Source organism: Symphalangus syndactylus, chromosome 24 (genome assembly GCF_028878055.3).
Source record: "Symphalangus syndactylus isolate Jambi chromosome 24, NHGRI_mSymSyn1-v2.1_pri, whole genome shotgun sequence".
NCBI classification, from domain to species: Eukaryota; Metazoa; Chordata; class Mammalia; order Primates; family Hylobatidae; genus Symphalangus; species Symphalangus syndactylus.
In genome coordinates this window covers 15293732-15311712 of record NC_072446.2, presented here as the reverse complement: position 1 = coordinate 15311712, position 17981 = coordinate 15293732, and the positions used below count along the sequence as shown (strand labels likewise).

Genomic DNA, 17981 nt, shown 5'->3' with positions numbered 1-17981 from the left:
AGGGTGAGGGACTGTCTCCTGAGGGTGAGGGGCTGTCTCCTGAGGGTGAGGGACTGTCTCCTGAGGGCAAGGGGACTGTCTCCTGAGGGTGAGGGACTATCTCTTGAGGGTGAGGGACTGTCTCCTGAGGGTGAGGGACTGTCTCCTGAGGGTGAGGGGCTGGGGAATTCTCCACAGACCTCGACTCGGACTCCTCAGTGGGTCAGAGAAAGCTCCTAGCAGAGCTCCCGCACAGGGGAAGGTGTGTGGAGAGGGGAAGCCTCAAGGTCTGCGGCTCAGCGGGTCCATCTCTCCGAGGAGGAGTGGAGGCCCTGTCCAAGGTGGCAGTTGGTGAGGCTGATGTGCTGGGAGTCACTGCCTGAGCAGCCAGACATGGGCTGGAGGAGAAATGCTGTCTACATTCACGGCAGCGACCCCCGCCAGGACATGTGGTGGCATCTGCAGAGAAAAGACTCAAACACCTGTGATGCTGGGGAAGCTGGAGGATCCCTCTTATGTCCAGGAGCAAGACTAGGGCCTCAGAGATGCTTTTCCTACTGCACCGTGAGCCCCTGCATGTAGAACACCCAAGGGGAAAGGGATGGAGGCAGGACTCAGCTGGAGAAAGCTTTCCAAGGAGAATGGCCATGACAGGTTTGTTGGGAGGCTCCTGGTTCCAGCCCTCAATCCCACTTGCAAACCTGACTCCCAAACCACCCCACCCACCCTCTCCCACTTCCGGGACCTGTGGGTTCAACCCCAGAGCAAGAGGCTGAGCCCACTCCCTAAGCCCACAGCATGGAGGGGAAAGAGCATGCTTTTGAGGACACCTTAAGTGCCATCTTTAAAGCGCCCCTAACTAGGCCCTGGGGAAGAGTTAGGAGACAAAGAACCCTTACCCCAAAAAGGCTCTTATAATCTAGTTTCCACTCAAGAAGCAAAGCCACATGGAGTGCTCTGTGCCAGGCACTGGGGTCGCCATAGCTGAAAGCCCAGGGGTTACAAGGACTCCAGTCTGGGGACCCCGTGTGGCTGTGACCCAGGTCACTCAAGTTCAGAAGACATCAAGCCACAGCCAGAGCATAAGGATTCAGGTTGAATTTTAAAATAGGTGGGGCTGAGATAGACCGAGCGATAGTGGGAGAGGACTCTGCATCAACTCCCTCCAAACGCTGGGTGACTGTCACCTTCAGAAACAAGCAAAGCCAGAGAAACACATAGGCAGGAGGAGCCCCAGGGAATGTGGCCACTGAAGGGTAGGTGGCGTCCTGGACAGGACAGGACAAGAAGTAAAAGCAAAGGGGTCCGGAATAAATGATTGACTTTCATTAATAAAAATGCAGATGCTGGGTCCTTAATTATGAAAACTGTACCCTATTGATGTAAGGTGTTAAAATAGGGGAAACCAGGCATGTCTGCACGTCCGTGTGCTGTGTCTGTGTCTGTGTTTCTGTGGATCTGTGTTTCCACGTGTGTACGTGTACAGGAGACAGCTGGAAATGAGGCTGGGGCTGAAAGGTATCTGTATAAAGATATCTATCAACACAGATATCAATAGACATCTATATCCAGGGAGATGGCAAGGCCAGGGCCGGCTTCATGGGCATGTGACCCATGCAGTCACACAGGGCCCGACACACAGAAGAACTCTGAGCTTGGTTTCATGCTCTGCTGTTGCTGTCTTGAAATCTTTTATACATTTTTGACACATTTTCATTTTGCACTGGGCCCTGAAAGTGACACAGCCAGTCCTGGGAGCTTATTTTTAAACATTAATGATGAAAACTCCTAGCCCCTACACATGACTAGTTGGGGTTAAACATGGGAACCTGTATTTTTCTCTTCCAATGTATTTCCAGGAGGTTCTGACAACAGGTGGATTTGAGCACCACCCCAGACAGATGTGTGTGAGGAGCTGCACAGCTGGTGTTTGGCGGTAGCTGGTGTTTGGTGGTAGCTGGTGTGTGTTTGGTGGTAGCCGGTGTGTGTTCGGTGGTAGCTGGTGTTCGTTTGGTGGTAGCTGGTGTTTTGTAGTAGCTGGTGTTCGGTGGTAGCTGGTGTTTGTTCAGTGGTAGCTGGTGTTCGGTGGTAGCTGGTGTTTGTTCGGTGGTAGCTGGTGTTTGTTCGGTGGTAGCTGGTGTTGGTTTGGTGGTAGCTAGTGTTTGGTGGTAGCTGGTGTTTGGTGGTAGCTGGTGTTTGTTCGGTGGTAGCTGGTGTTCAGTGGTAGCTGTTTGTTCGGTGGTAGCTGGCGTTTGGTGGTAGCTGGCGTTTGGTGGTAGCTGGCGTTTGGTGGTAGCTGGTGTTTGTTCGGTGGTAGCTGGTGTTTGTTCAGTGGTAGCTAGTGTTTGTTCAGTGGTAGCTGGTGTTTGTTCGGTGGTAGCTGGTGTTTGTTCAGTGGTAGCTAGTGTTTGTTCAGTGGTAGCTGGTGTTTGGTGGTAGCTGTGTTTGTTTGGTGGTAGCTATGTTTGTTTGGTGGTAGCTGGTGTTTACTGGTAGCTAGTGTTTGCTGGTAGGTGGTGTTTGGTGGTAGGTAGCAGTGAGCAAGGTGAATGGGAAGGTGGGAAGAAGACAGGGTGGGTGAGGGACTTCCCACTTCAGTATGTTCAACTTCGGCTGTGTCACCTAGAGGTACTTGACATCCCTCCCTCCACCCTGTGCTTCTCAGTCAGGGCCATTCTGCCCCCGTCTCCTAACTCTTCCCCAGGGCCTAGTTAGAGGCCCTTTTAAAGATGGGACCCTGACAATGTCTGGTGACATTTTTGGTTTCATAACTGAGTGTGGGGATGTGTCATTGGCATCTGGTGGGCAGAAGCCAGGGCTGCTACTGAATGCCCTACAATGCCCAGGATGGCCCTTAACCCCATAGAATGAGCCACCCCCAAAGGTCACTACTACAGAGGCTGGGAAACCAAAACCCTGCCTCAAATGACAGGGTATAAACACTTCAGCTCTCTTGACGGGACTAGGGTGAGGGTGCAACTTTGTCTCCAGAACCTCTAGCAGGAAGAGTGAGCCAATGTCCCCCTTCAGGGTGCTCTGCGCAGCACTGCTCCCTCACCTGGCCTCCCCATCTCCCCACTGCCCGATGCTCCTAAAGGCCTTTCCTGGAAACATTTTCTAATCCTTCACTCTCACAGCCACACAATCCTCAGCTGAAGGTGAGCTTCGGAGAAACCTGACCTGAAACCAGTGGCCAACAGGTTTCACTTGATGGCAGCTTCACTCAACTGGCAGTGGCTGCCTTATTTAGAGACCTGTACCAAGGATCCAGGGAAAGGGAGGGCTGGGATCCATTGGCAATGCCTGCCTTGGTCCCGGGAGGAGAAGGGTGGCATGAGTGCTGGAATGCAAGACCGGGTGTCAGCTTTCCTTCTTCTTTTCTTGGGGTGGCAAAATGGGAAGCCATGGGCATTGCTGAGGAAAAAGAAGAATATGGCACCGACGGATGTTGCAATAGGAAGACAAAGGAAGAAGCAGGGTTTGGAAGAACCTTGAGTATTTACCCACATGCCTACTTCCAATCTGAACTTGAACTAGCTTCATTAACTGTGGTTGTCTCCTTTAAAACATCATTTTCCTGGTAAGCCTGTATTCCCCACCCTTAGAGTTAATATTTGAGCAGACACTTTTCTTCCCAGCTACAGATGACTGCTTATGACCAAATTGAAAAATATTAATTCTCTTTGTCTCCTGCCAAAAAGGCTAAAGCAATTACAGATCCTGATTCGAAACACAGATGTTAATACATTTGCTTCTATAGGCAAGCAGAGGCCCAGGGCCAAGCATGAAGTGCTTTTGGAATCAAAGTGCCAAATCAAGTTATCCAGAGAGCTGCCTCCATGAAAGCCCATTCTCCCCAAATGCATTCCAGTGTAAAGAACCCCAGGTGGCAGCACACACGCTGATGTCTCCCCTATTTGCAAACAAGAACCGACCTACCCCTTGGGCACCCACTGGCACACAGCTCTAAATAACGTAATTATAATCATCACAGGGAAACATCCATAGGATCAAAAAGTATCATAATTACAGGCAATTTTCACTTTTTGGAAATTGGGCTCAGATGCTGAAGAAAGATTGCAAGCAAGGCATTCTCGAGTTTCAGTTCTGGAAGAGAAAGCACGTTGGAGCATTTGCTAGGACGGACTAGCCCCAGGGCAAAGATACTGTGGCCGGCACTCACTCACCCAGCAGGCATCTGTTGTGCATGCGCTCAGGCACACGGGACCAGACCATGCGGTCTGGGAATTCAGAGAGCCCATATCTTCAAAGGGGAGGCAGGGTCGTGCTTTCATCCTTTCACGCATTTGGCATCTTACTGAGCACCTACTATGTGCCAGGCTCTAGGCAAAATGGATACCACAGTAAGCAAAACAAACAAAACTGCTCCCCTTGTGGAGCCCCTGTCACTGTCTCTGCTGGGCCCACTCAGATCCCGCTCAGATCTTCACTATGCAGCCCCACACGGTTCAGCAAGGGTCCACGTGCTGTCCAAGTCCGTGCAACTTCCGAGGGGTGGAACGAGAGGCGGCTCCAGGTGTGTCTGCAAAGCCTCACTACACACTGCTGGGGCAGGCAGGGCAGGTCACTGGTCTCTGCCTCAATTTCCTGGTGTGGAAAATACGAATTGCCCCACCATTTCCCAATTTACAGGACTGGACTGCCATGAGGAGAAAGAAAAAAGTGTATCCACCAGCCAAGGAAGAAAAACATATGTGACTGGGGAAAGATGCAAGCTTCTCATCCTTAATCCCCAACCCAGTATTGTGCCTTCATTTCCTTGTCTGTGAAAAAGGGTGTGGGAGCAGGCACGGTGGTTCATGCCTGTAATCACAACACCCTGGGAGGCCAAGGCAGGAGAATAACTTGAGGCAAAGAGTTTGAGATCAGCCTGGACAACATAGCGAGACCTCATCTCTACAAAAGTAAAAACCTAGCCAGACATAGTGGTGTGTTCCTGTGGTCCTAGCTACTTGAGAGGCTCAGGCGGGACGATTGCTCCACCCCAGGAGGTCAAGGCTGCAGTGAGCTGTGATCACTCCACTGCACTCCAGCAGAGCAACAGAGCAAGACCCTGTCTATCTCTAAAAAAAAAAAAAAAAAAAGAGGGGTGGGCAGGGATAAGGGTGTCTCCATAGGGGGTTGTTGTGGGAAGCAGTAAAGAGTCCCCGTTGCATGCAATTAGCTTTTGTCATCATGACTGTTCCCAAAGACAGCCATCCCTTCTCCCAGCATAGACAAGCGTCATGGGAGAGAGGGGTCTCCAGGATCGCATTGTGGACCCGGCTAAATCGATAGAAACATAAAGGGAGCAGATCTTTCCCACAGGCGGTCTACAAGAGGGGCAGGACCGACCACTTCATGGGGACACCCGCTCAGCTTCACTGCACACGATATAACACCTACTGGGAATCAGGGAAAATGCGGGCAACCTGCTGGGCCCCCGCCCGCCGCAAACACTCAGCGAACGGAATCTGTTGCCATTGATTCCCAGCCACCACCTGTATGCTCCCTGTGAAGCCAGGCTTGGGATGAATTATGGGAAGAAATAACAGGGACAGAGATCAAAAAAAGCCACCAAGGCCCACCAGATGGCCTCAGGCCACAGGACAGGAAGCCAACAGGCATTTGGCCCCGGGATGCTGGCCGTGTCTCTGGCATTAACTGGATTGAACACAGTGGTTTGCCATCTCTGCCCAGCTGGGTGGCTTTTTCCAGAGGGATCCTTACAGATCCATGAGAGGACCCCAAGTGGAACCAAAGGCATTAAGGGCCTGCCACTCCTGCTCAGGCAGCTTCAGTCTGGGTTCTGGAGTGGGTCCCAGAGAACCAAGGCTCCTTGATGAGGGCTGCTCTCCTCTGACCTTCCAGGACATCCTGGAAGTTCCCAGCAGCCAGAAGGAATCCTCCTTGCCCTCTGAAAAGGCTACTCAAGAAGCTGACCTGGCACATCCTGAGAAGGCAGCTCAAAACCAGAGCTCATGCCCTGGGGCTGAGGTGTAGTGGCAAGGGGTAGAAGCCAGGAGATGAGGAAACAGGCACGTAGCCTTCAGGAGCAGCAAGAAGCTCCAGAGTCCAAAGGGATCTTCACCCTTAGCCAGTCCCTTTCCTGTGCCATTGAGACTGACAATTGTGGTCTGGACTACACTTTGGGCTCAGTCTTATGGGAAGAAAAAGTCTTCTCTGAGACACAAAGCTGAAGGGAACATGGAATGTGTCACAGAAGGCCAACACATGGTGAAACCCCATCTCTACTAAAAATAAAAAAATCAGCCAGGCGTAGTGGTACATACTTGTAATCCCAGCTACTTGGGAGGCTGAGGCAGGAGAATCACTTGAACTTGGGAGGTGAAGGTTGCAGTGAGCTGAGATCGTGCCACTGCACTGCAGCCTGGGCAACACAGTGAGACTCCATCTCAAAAAAAAAAAAAAAAGGAATCTCTTTCCTTCCTCTTGGGCATGTAAGACAGCTCATGGGTGAGAAATTAGAGAGATCTTAGCCACCTGTTCACACCTCAGCACACAGGGAATCACCTGGGAGCTTTTAAAGCACACCAATGACAGTTCAACCCCTACAGATCAGGAGTTTTAAAAGCCTCTGTGATTCTAATGCACAGCCAAGACTGAAAACCAGCTCAAGACTCATCAATGGACCCATCTGAGCCCCAGGTGAGGGAATCAGCACTATGGGAATCACTGAGGCACAGCCATGGCTAAGATGGTGAGTGCTGGAATCTAAGAGCCTGGGTTCGAGTCCCACCTCTGCCACTTTATGGCTGTGTGCTCTTGGGCAAGCTACTTCCCACCTCTGAGCCAGGCTCTGCACCTGTAAAATGGGGATGATACATCTTCATAGGAACCTTTCCAAGGCATGAAACAAAGCTGAAGTGTCCAGCACAGTCATAAACAGTAAGCACCACGCAACGAGAAGCCTCAACCACAGGGTGGAGACGTGCTCTGGAACGTGACCATGGCTCTCTGCCCAAACACGCTCATGGGGGCTAACGGCAGGGCAAAACCCGCCCAGAGTCTTGCTACCAAGTCATGAATCTGCACATAACAAGTTGCCGCCACCCCAGCATCTCCAGGGGAGGACTGGGCAAGGAGCCCTTGGCCCACTGCCCGAGGGCCGCCCTGTGAGGGGGCTGCATCGTTCCTCCTACCACATCCAGCCCCATCTACCTTCTCAGGTTTATGGACCAAAATCATCAGGGCATCCTCAGGGAGCTTCTCAGAAAGGCAGAAACTCAGAACCCCCATCCCAGGGCTAGTCGAGGGCAAGAGCCTCTGCCTGGGCTGAAGGGACCCAGGAAGCTGAGCCCAGGCCTCCTCTGCCAATCCATCCTGTGTGGTGGGGACAGGCAGCGGGCAGCTCCCTCTTCCTCAGAGTGACTCAGGCTGCAGCTGATCCAAATCTTGGCCCTGGAGACCACGCTGAGGTCACCCTCCTGGCAGCCAAAATCACTGAGATGAACCCAGGGACATTTCCATCCAGCTGCCGACATCATCTCGACCTTGGTGGCGGCCGACTCCCTTGGAGCAGATTCTGCTGCCCTGGCTGGCCTTGGCCTCCCAGGGAGGTTCTCAGAGGCCAGCTCCCAAAGCAGAAGTGTGTCGCCTACATGTGGGGCAGCGCTGCGGAGTGGGGCAAGCCTGGGACATGCTCAGGGAGAGACGGGGAAGGCTGGGATGGAAGATGCCGGGTCCCAGCTCCACAGCAGAAACAGGGCAAACAGCACGACCCCTACCCCAAATATCCTCACCTTCACCTGGAACCAAAGTCTGCACCAACGGGGACAGGAGCGAGTCCAGCTCCTGGAAGCCAGGCCCCAGCTGGCCTGGCCTCAGGCCTGGGTTTCAGAAAATGAGGATAAGACTCCGATCCTTTAGCAGCCCCTTCTCGCCCCAGCAAGGCCTCTGGAGCCAAGGCCACTGTCCCCAGATCTGCCTCTGCGCCCCTACTCGCTCCACAGCCTGCCAAGGGCGGCTCCAACGTGTCTTTCCAGCTGTCTGAGGCCGCGCTTTAAGCAGAGCCGCAGGGCTATGGAAGGCCTCCAGCTCGGCTCATTATCGGAATTTAATCTGGATTCCGAGAGATCAAGAGGACTCAGTGGAAAGTGACTCCCACAATGGGACAGACGCTGAGGCCGACCGAAAGCCAGCTAATCCCCGGCACCCCCAGGGCTTTCCTGGAGCTCAGGCCCAGCTCGTCAGATGTCCCAGCCCTGCACAGCTGGGCAGCTGGCGGCACAGAGACAGAGGCAGCCACATGGCGGGGGCAGCAGGGAAGGCTCTGGGTTCCCCCGGGCTGAGGTCTGCAGGAGGCCTTCAGCTGGAAGAAGCTGTGTGGGGCCAGGTTGGGGACATGCAAAGAAGAGCCCCATCTCTGAACAGGCGAGCTGGAGGAAGCAGGGGGGATTTGAAGAGCATTTTCAAGCTCAGGGCTTTGTTCCCACTGGGAGATTGCAGAATTAGGGGAATTGGCTGGATGGACATACACGGGAAGGCAGTGCCACAGCCACCACCCAGGGCTCTTGTCTTCCTAAAGAGGTCTTGCTCCACTTCCTGCTGTGATGACGATGATACTAATGCAGGTGACCATTTATTGAGCACTTCCGGTGTGTAAGACACTGTTGTAAGTATGTCACCCTCTTTCATCCACAGCACAACTCTGGGAGGGAGATTCAATTATTATCCCCATTTTACAGAGGAAAAAACTGAGGCTCTGAGAAATGACTCTTTCCCAAGGCCACACGGGTACCTGGTGGCAGGATTTGAATCTATGCTCTTAATAGCTGGGGAATTACATAATAGGGGTATCTTGGTTCTAGGTTCAAAAACAAAACAACCTGTCCAGAAAAATGAATAAATAATATATATTTTTTAATTTAACCATTTAACTTCTGAAGAATGGTGGCTTTGCTGCAGGAGGCACAGGAAGAACATGTAGAAACCTAAAGAAAGTGAGTGGCTCCGTCTTTCCCTCCACTGCTTCTCACCCTATACCCTTCCCTGCTCAATGCTCCCACCTGCCACGTCCTCTCCTTTGCTGGAATGTGAGCTTCCAGAGGGCAGAGACTCATATCTAGTTCGTTCTGGTCGATGCCCTCAGGCATGGCATGCAGCAGGTACCTATGCTGTGGGGGGACTCAGTCACCCAGCAGCCCAGAAGCCCCCAGGAGCAGGACCCCAGCACTAGAATGGGCACTCCCAGCCCAAGTTGCTTGTTGCCGGCAGCCTGGCAGGAAGGACACCTGGAACGCCCACCCCTCCTCCAAACACAGTGCTCAGGCCTGCTTCCCAACCCTGCAGCCCTCAGGATCCACCCCATGGATTTCAGGCAAGACAGCAGAGGCACCTCAGACCATGATGGGACCAGGTGCCCACGAAGCCAGCAGGAAGGACCAAGAGCTGCCGGAGCTGAGTGGAGAATCCAGATAATAGCCTGGACACAGAGGCTGCGGTTTCATCCTAAGCAAGAAACTCCCTGGCTGCTGGGAGTAGATGTCGATGTCACCTCCCAGCAGAGCTGCTCAGCAGTGGCTACCAAAGCCACCCATGTGTGGGCCCTCTGACCCCACAATTCTATCTCTAGAACTTTACCTGACTGATAGACATGAACAGGTATGTCAGTGAGGGTATCTGCCCTGCGGCACCGTCCATCATAGAACAGAGGAGCCAGCGTGCACACATTAAACGCAGCACAACCTATGCCGTGCAACAGTGAGGTGACTCAGAGAACGAGGGCACCCTGTGTGAACCACTGGAAAGGGCTGGCAAGGTTCATCATCCAACGATGAAAGCCAGGGGCAGGAGTGAGTGCGCTGTGGGGTTCCACAGGTGAAAACAGCAACACAGATTCCTTCGCTGATTTCAGGAGACTCAAGAAACTGGCAGCAGGGGCTGCCTCAGCAGGGGCTGGGAGCCTTCATTTTCACTGTGGTTCCTTTTCTTTCCTTTTGATTTTATACCATGAACATGTCTTGCCTACTCAAAAACTTTTTTTTTTTTTTTTTTTTTTTTGAGACAGAGTCTCACTCTGTCACCCAGGCTGGAGTGCAGTGGCACCATCTCGGCTCACTGCAACCTTCTCTTCCTGGGTTCAAGCAATTTTCCTGCCTCAGCCTCCCAAGTAGCTGGGATTACAGGCACACACCACCATGCCTGGCTAATTTTTATACTTTTAGTAGAGACGGGGTTTCACCATGTTGGCCAGGCTGGTCTCGAACTCCTGACCTCAAATGATCCACCCGCCTTGGCCTTCCGAAGTGCTGGGATTACAGGCGTGAGCTACCACACCCGGCCTAAAAACAAATTTTTGAAATAAATATCTTTCATAAGCATGGGCTCCAGCTTTGCAAACCTGGGCTCACATCCTAATGTGGCCACGTTCTCTCTGGGTAGCCTCATTCTTTGGCTTCAGGTCACTTTAGTTCTCCTCATTTTACAGATGAGCCACCACTTCTGAAGGCTACTGTGAATATGAAACAAGATATCGAGTACAAAACACTCTGGAAACGCTCAAGAGCAGTTTTGTTTTCTTGGTCCTTAGATGACCCCCCCCCCCGCCCCCACCAAATAGCAGTGCTTGGCAAACGTAGCTGTGATGGTTCTTCTGTCCCTGTCTATGGTAACAAGTCCCCTTTCTAGCTAAAGACGCTAGGCCTGCACATCACAAGGAGGTGCCCACACCACCTTTCTTCCATTAATTTCCCTGCCCAGTGGGGACGGTAGACGTCTGACAGCCTGAGGGGTCCAGCAACCCAGCCACTGAGTAACAGGACCTTGGTCATTCCCGCCTCGGGACTGTCTGAATAGAATGCACCTGCTAAATGTCCCAGCCCTTTTTCTTAGCCTCCTTACCTCTCACAAGACCTTGAAATTAATGGATCTCGATAAATTAAAGACTTTCAACACACACATTTGGTTTCTGACCTAGTGATTCTTGGAAGGCTAAAAGTTCTCTGTTTATTTTTGGTTTGGGTTTTTTCTTCCCCTAACATTTTACTTTAGATGGCCACCTTAATTGGTTGCCTGACATCGTGCACTGGGTTTCAGAGTGAGGAACGGGAGAGAGGTAGCCCTTCAAAAATGTTTCTTCCCCGTCCCCTTTTCTTCTATGTCCCTTAGATCCACCCAGCCAGATCTAGACTGCCTATAAAAACCCACAAGGCACCACGCATCCCGGGGCTCCCTGGCCTTCTACTATTCCTGAATTTGTTGTTGGTCATGGTTCTAAGGAAGTGACATACACCACACACCTTCTTTAGAAGGGATAATCTGGTACAGGGCCTGGCACGTGGTTGCGCCAATCTGGCTCATCCTCCGGCTGTCACCACCCCCTTCTTCCTCTGCCCCCAGAGGAAACTCAGCACCTCTCCCAGATACCCGTACAGCACCCACCTGCCCAAGTGCTCCTGGAGCACCTGAAAAACGCTGATCCGGAACGTCTCGTTGTCGAAGCGTTCCCGGATGTAGTCCTTGTAGATCCGGAATTCGGCTGCCGTGACAGCTTCCCCTTCTGGGATCTTGGAAAGATCAAACCGGAACTCTCGATGGTGGTAGCGTGGGTGGAAGAATTCCTTGTCATGTTCCACTGGAAGAGGAAGAGAACACACACCAACACCGACAGCTCATTAGTGTCTAGGTTTCACTCTCTGGCTCTGAGTCCAAGCATCTTGCCTAAGCTAGATGGAGGCATGCCCATTGCCAGTGACCCCAGTGACAACTGCTCCTTCTGCACCGACACACTGCAGACTGGAGGGTCACAGGCTCAGACCCCATGGTCCCCATGGTCATCCTGAACAAGAGCATGATTCTGCGTCCAACCTGCTGGGAAAAGTAGGGCACTAACCACAGCCATCCAAGAGGTCCTGGCCAGACTCAGGTCCCAGGGGCTCAGGCCTGGGTTGGAATCTGGCCTCAGCCACTAACCAACAGAGTGGCCCTAGAGAAGGTAACAGAAAACCTCTATGGAACCTGATTTCATCATCTAAAAAATGGGGATTGTAATCCTCCTTCATGGGTTATGGTCAGGGTTGAATGATCTCATTCACACGAATAGTTTAACATCTGCTAGGGTTGGATAACTGTTAGCTATTGTTGGTAAGCATAAACCTTACTGTGCCTAGTATGAGACATCTCTAGGACCAGGGGTTCTCAGCCCTGAATGCACATGAAAATCACTGTGGAAACTTTTAGAAAACATTGATGTCCTGGCCCAGGTGTGGGCTGGTAAACATTTAACAACCGACTCTCAGGGACCTGATCTGAAGCGCCTGCTGACTCCACCGTGTAAATACTGCCATCTTGGCAGATTTCAAGCTACCAACGTGAGGTTGCTGGACATGGATGGGAAGAGAAGCACACAGTGGGCTCCAGCACACAGCTACTCCGACCCCCTCCTGAACCAAGGGAATCCATATTTCTTTAAAGCACCCCCAGATATTTCTAATGAGGTGCCAAGGTTTACAGTCACAGCAGCAGACTAACAGCAGTAAAAGGAGTGAATGGCAGAGTTGGGGTGGGGGTTGAAAGTGACTTCAGGACAAAATAAGGCAAAAGGCCTCCACCTTTCTCCCTTTTCATGGCAGCAATATTAGACTAAGATGTCATGTCCATTTCACACATGATAAGCACCAAGATGAAAGCCCAGGAATGGTGCTGCTGGGTGGGGACCTGTGGCTCCTGTGGGCCATGCCCCCTCTGGACCAACATGGAGCAGGAATGACACTGGGAGCCACAGAGTGCTGGAAGGGGCAGAATGACCACACTCGGGATAGTGAGAAGAACCTCCAGACACCTTTCATCTGCAGGAAAATACAAGCCCATCTCCACTTCCTGTCTGGGGTAGGGAACTGGAGAGAGAGGGAGAAAGAGCAGAACCAGTTTGGCCAGCAGATTGGTCAGAAGAAAGGAGAAATACGATCAACAAGCTTCAGCTCTCAGGCTGGGTTATGGCTGCCTGGTTCCAAGTGGGACAGCAGGATGGGAACACCATTGAGGAAGAAGTTCACAGCACTGGCAGCCCCAAGACCCTGGCTGCACAGCTCCGTTAAAAACAATCTGGTTTAAACCTTAACAATAGCCCAAAAAGAGAGCAAGGTGAGGGCAGGGAGCATGGGGGAATTACCCGTTCAGGTTGTTCCCTCTCAGGAAGAAGGGGCAGATGAATTCCCTGAGGCTGGGGTCTCTGGCTGGGCACAGGAGCATCCCTGTATTTGGAGAGACCTCGGGAAGACGACCTCTGAACCACAGCTGCTAGAATCCTGGGCCCTATATGGAGAGCTGGCAGGAGGGAAGGACTCTCCAGAAACTGTGGGTGGGTCCCTCCAGATGACAGCTCTGCCTGTCACAACACGCCCCTCACGCCCACAAGGAACCCTTCTCTCCTGACCCAATCTATGGGACAGGCCAGATGAATGGGAGAGAGGGCCATGGGGACATCACCAATCCCCCGCTTTGATTTACAGAGAAGGCAGGAGTCTCTGTAAAGGGCAGCCACTTGGGAACCAAGTGAGCCTCGGGAGGTGACCCCAGGTGGGAAGGCGGGGCAAAGGGCCTGACTGTGTCACCGTGGGACTGCCCCGGGCCAGTCCTCTGTCACCTTTCCAGCTCAGTCGACCCTCATGCCAGCCCTAAAAGGTGAGCAGCCTGAGGAAGTCAGTACAATCCCGCATAGGTAGGTGAGGCATGCACCTGAGACCCACGAGGTGTCCAGTGACCTCCCCAGGGCCAAAGACCTGGGATTCAAGCCCAGGTCCTGCCCAAACCAGAGGCCTGAACCACCACGCATCTCTGTGGCTGCATGAACAGCTGAACAGCTCAGCAAGGCCGTTTCTCTGCTTGTTTGTAGTTTTTTGTTGTTGTTGTTGTTTTGTTGTTGTTGTTGTTGTTGTTTTTTGAGACAGAGTCTCGCTCTGTCGCCCAGGCTGGAGTGCAGTGGCGCAAACTTGGCTCACTACAAGCTCTGCCTCCCAGGCCCACACCGTTCTCCTGCCTCAGCCTCCCGAGCAGCTGGGACTACAAGCTCCCGTCACCATGCCCAGCTAATTTTTCGTATTTTTAGTAGAGATGGGGTTTTCAACCTGTTAACTAGGATGGTCTCAATCTCCTGACCTCGTGATCCACCCACCTCGGCCTCCCAAAGCACTGGGATCACAGGCGTGAGCCACCATGCCTGGCCGTTTGCTAGAACTTTTTAACTGCACTGTTGCATACGTGTAGCGTGTGTGTAAACCAAAGTAAACCCAGTCATGGAGATTCCTCCAGGTCAAGAGACAGAACATTACCAACCCCCTTTCCCTCCCTGGACTTCCCAAACTATAGGTTAGCTTCACCTGTTTTTGAGCAGCCCCTGCAAGGCCTCATACACTATATCATCTTTTGTATCTGGCTTCTTCCATTTAACAGTGCTTGTGTAATTCATCCATGTCACCGTGCATGTTCGTTCATCCTCACTGTCATATGATAGTCCATCAATGTATTACAGCACAATTCATGTATCCATTCTACAGTTCATAGGCATTCAGGGAGTTTCCAAATTGGGGCTCTGAAAGCAGTGCTGCTATGAACATCACAGGACATGTGTTTCATGCCTTGAAGTGGAATTGTGCATGTGTAGCTTTAGTCACCCTGGAAGCTGTTCTCCCAAAGCATTGCATCTGAGAGGTTTTCAAGAGTGTGCTAGGAGAGAGGTGGAAGAGGCCAGGTCTACCCCATGAAGAAGGTGGCACAGTCTTGGGACAACTCATGGCTTCTCAAATGCTTTTCTCCAGGGGACCAGGAGAGGTGAAGCACAGATGAAGTCTTGTTCCAAACATCTCTGTTCTCCACCGCAGCACTGCCAGACCTCCAAAGACCAGGAAGAGCCCTTGTGCCATGATTCAACTTTCAGCAGAGAGGGTTGCTCCCACAATCACGCACAGGAGCAAAGTCCAATGCCTTGAACACAGTGGGTCCCCAGCAGACCTCAGTTCCCTGCTCCCAGCACTGGATGAACCCAGCTTCACAACAGCCCCACTGGCAGATACGCAATCAGCCTGAGCAGAGAAAGGGGGTGGGGAACATCTGAGGATGTACAACTGAGGATGGCTGAAGAGCCCGGAAGTGCAAAGTGCATGTTTGCTGAGTGCTTACTCTGTGAGCCCTGCACTGAGCATTCTTTGCCATCATCTGAGGGAACCCCATGAGGCAAGACTGATCCCCATTTTACAGATAAGGAAACTGAGGCTCAGGGAGGCCGGGAAACCTTCAAAGTTCACAAGTCAGGTGAGTGGCTGAACTCCAAAGCTCACCCTCTTGACCTTCACACTCTCTAGAGCCAGGTGGCCTGAGTTTGATCTTGGCTGTGCCACTTACCAGCTGTGTGACCTTCCCCAAGCTACTTAATCCCTGTGTGTTCCCCTCCCCCAGGGGATAGTAACAATGGCCCTTTCTCATGGAGTTGTTGGGAAGATCACAGAAGCCATTTGCTGACAGGAGAAAGCCACAGGTGAGCCATTTGAGTCTGCCATTGTTACAGGGCCTCTAAAACAATGAGCCAGAAGAATGACAACCAATGCAGAAGAAGCAACATGTGCTGTGGGCATTTACACAGTGCACTTATGATTACATTTGAAAAAAAAAAAAGTGCAATAGACCAAACAATAAAGATATGTTTGAATAAGCATGACATAAACACAGGTACAATCATTAGAGTCACGCCCAATGAAGAAAGAAAACACTGACACATAATCACAAACACAAGGTTTGTTACAACAGCTGCAGGTACAACTGTTTTTAATATAGAAGATGAACTGTATCTTAACTGTTAAGGTATCAGTTACAAGGTTCTTTTCTAAAAAGAAACTCAGGGATAAAGTGAGGAACCAAATTTCTTAGAAACGTTTGTGGGCTCTTTGGTATGGCTTTCTGAGAGGATTTCCTTCATTCATTAGTTGGAGACTATGAGAAGCAGGAACTACAATGCTACTCTATTCTCCCTGAAACCCACATTGTCACATGTTCTGAAAATAATTTTGTATCCATTATCAAAGAAAGAACAGTCATGAAGTACACACACACACATACACACACACACACACAAATAAGCAGTGGATAATTCAAAGTCCAAACCAAATTCCAAATCTCATCTTTCCAAGGTTTCCCTTTTCTATGGAAGCCACTCTACAGCGTGAAATCTACACCATTTCAACTCAAGTATCAAGACAATTGAATTGTTACCACTAAAAGAGGTAGAAGCCTGCATGTATTTCAGGTGAAAATATGTCTTTATACTTTCTTCTAAAGTTACTGTATATAGTTGATTACTCAAGACTTGAGTTTTAAACTAAATGTCTAGAGTTGACATCTCCCCATGCCCACAGAGAAAAGCTTCCTAAGGAAGCCCAGAGCCTAGGATTCCAGCTTTTCCTCCCTCTACCTTCAGTTACATCCCAGCCCCCCAAGGGCTGAGAGAGCTTATAGGCATTAACAAAGGACTTTCATCTTCAAAAAATTAAAAGGGCCTAAATCCCCAAGACCAAAAGATAAGTCCAAAGAAAATGGATTCCAGAAAACACCATCGTGACAGCAAGCAGACCCATCACTGTCCCAAAGACAAGTTCAGTGTCTTTCTTTTATAAAAACCCAAAATAGCCCCAAAGCTAGCCCTAAGAGGGGAAATTCTGAGCTGGAGGGTGTCAGTAATGGGTTAGAGCAGGTAGGAACAAGAAGCTGCCCACCTGGGCGCCCCCCCTTCATGATCCTCTGCCATGTCAGGGAAGACTTCTGTCCCAGATGGGAGTCACACCTGCCCCCAGCATCTCTCAGGAGTACCTTGCCTCTCCCTAACATCTGGGGTTCTTCCTCCCACCTACAGTTATGAGAAATATTCAGGCAAACCCCTCACTAAGTTATAGTTGTCTGATACAAAGGGAGGGCCACAACCAAAGAAATTGGCAACCCATTGTGTAGACTTGCAAAGGGCAGCTCATGCTTAAACAGAACCTGCAGTATTCAGAGCCGTGCTTTATGGGACAGTATTTAACACCCTAAAAATTAGGGGTATGAACCCAAATATATGCATATGTACAGTCGTACATCATAATACACAAAACTAAATGAATAAATTGCTACAAACACGAGAAAACAGATACAGAAGATATATTTCTCCTGCTTCCTGAGGGATCATTTTGTGCTGGGCATAGCTCATCAGGATGAGCAAAGTTGGGGCATGGCTCACTGTGATGCACAACTGTTAAGGAGCCTTGCCCATGTCCCCCCACCCCCACCTCCCATCCCTCGTGTGTCTGTCTCTCTTGGAGAGTCCATCATCACTGTCCCAGTTGAGCCATGCGACTCCAAGGGAGCCACCATCTTGTTCCATGACCCTCTTCTCTCCAGTTGAGGGATGGGAGGAAGCCAGCCTTAACCTTGGCCACACATAAGCCTTCTTTTATTTTTATTGGAATCTGGTATGAAAGAGCCCCTGTTCGCTCTCCCTGCCTTGATCTCTAAGGATGTAATCCAGTGCTCTGGGAAACCCCTTGCCAGCGCCCTGCAGGGAAGGCTCGTCTGTGAGAAAGAAGCTTCCAAGCACGGAGGACTGAGGTTGGAATTGAGGAGAGAGACCTGCTGGGTTGATCCCCTGGTCTGGTAGTCTCTGCCCTTCCTGAAGTTTGGGGTTTCAGCTCTTCCAATCTAGGAGTTATGTTGAGATGCTTCAAAGAAGTCCCCTTTAAGCTAACCCTAGTCAGGCTGCTGCCTGACTGCAACCAAGGCAGTTCTGAGCAAAACACACACAAGCCCAATTGTATACACACCCAGAAGTGGAAATGGATGGGCAGGAAACACTCCCAGGTAGCTGTGTTCTCTCCAGATGACCATTCACCATGAAAACTGCTTTCTTCGGACTTGGATCATTCCCACATGTAAGGCATCCCCCTTGACTGAGCTCTGTAAGAACAGGGCCCATGACTGTCTCAGCTCTGGATCCCATGTCCTGCACAGCCTGATGCTTA

General features: G+C 51.1%; 1 protein-coding gene across 2 annotated transcripts in view; it reads right to left on the bottom strand.

Annotated features, from left to right (window-relative positions):
• Window positions 1–17981, bottom strand: part of BMP7 (bone morphogenetic protein 7) — a 98797-nt gene that overhangs the window by 49008 nt on the left and 31808 nt on the right. For both annotated transcript variants that reach the window (XM_055265839.2, XM_055265838.2), the window contains exon 2: window positions 11383–11575. In XM_055265839.2, the coding sequence (XP_055121814.1) occupies window positions 11383–11575 (193 nt within the window). The remainder of the gene's footprint in view (window positions 1–11382; window positions 11576–17981) is intronic.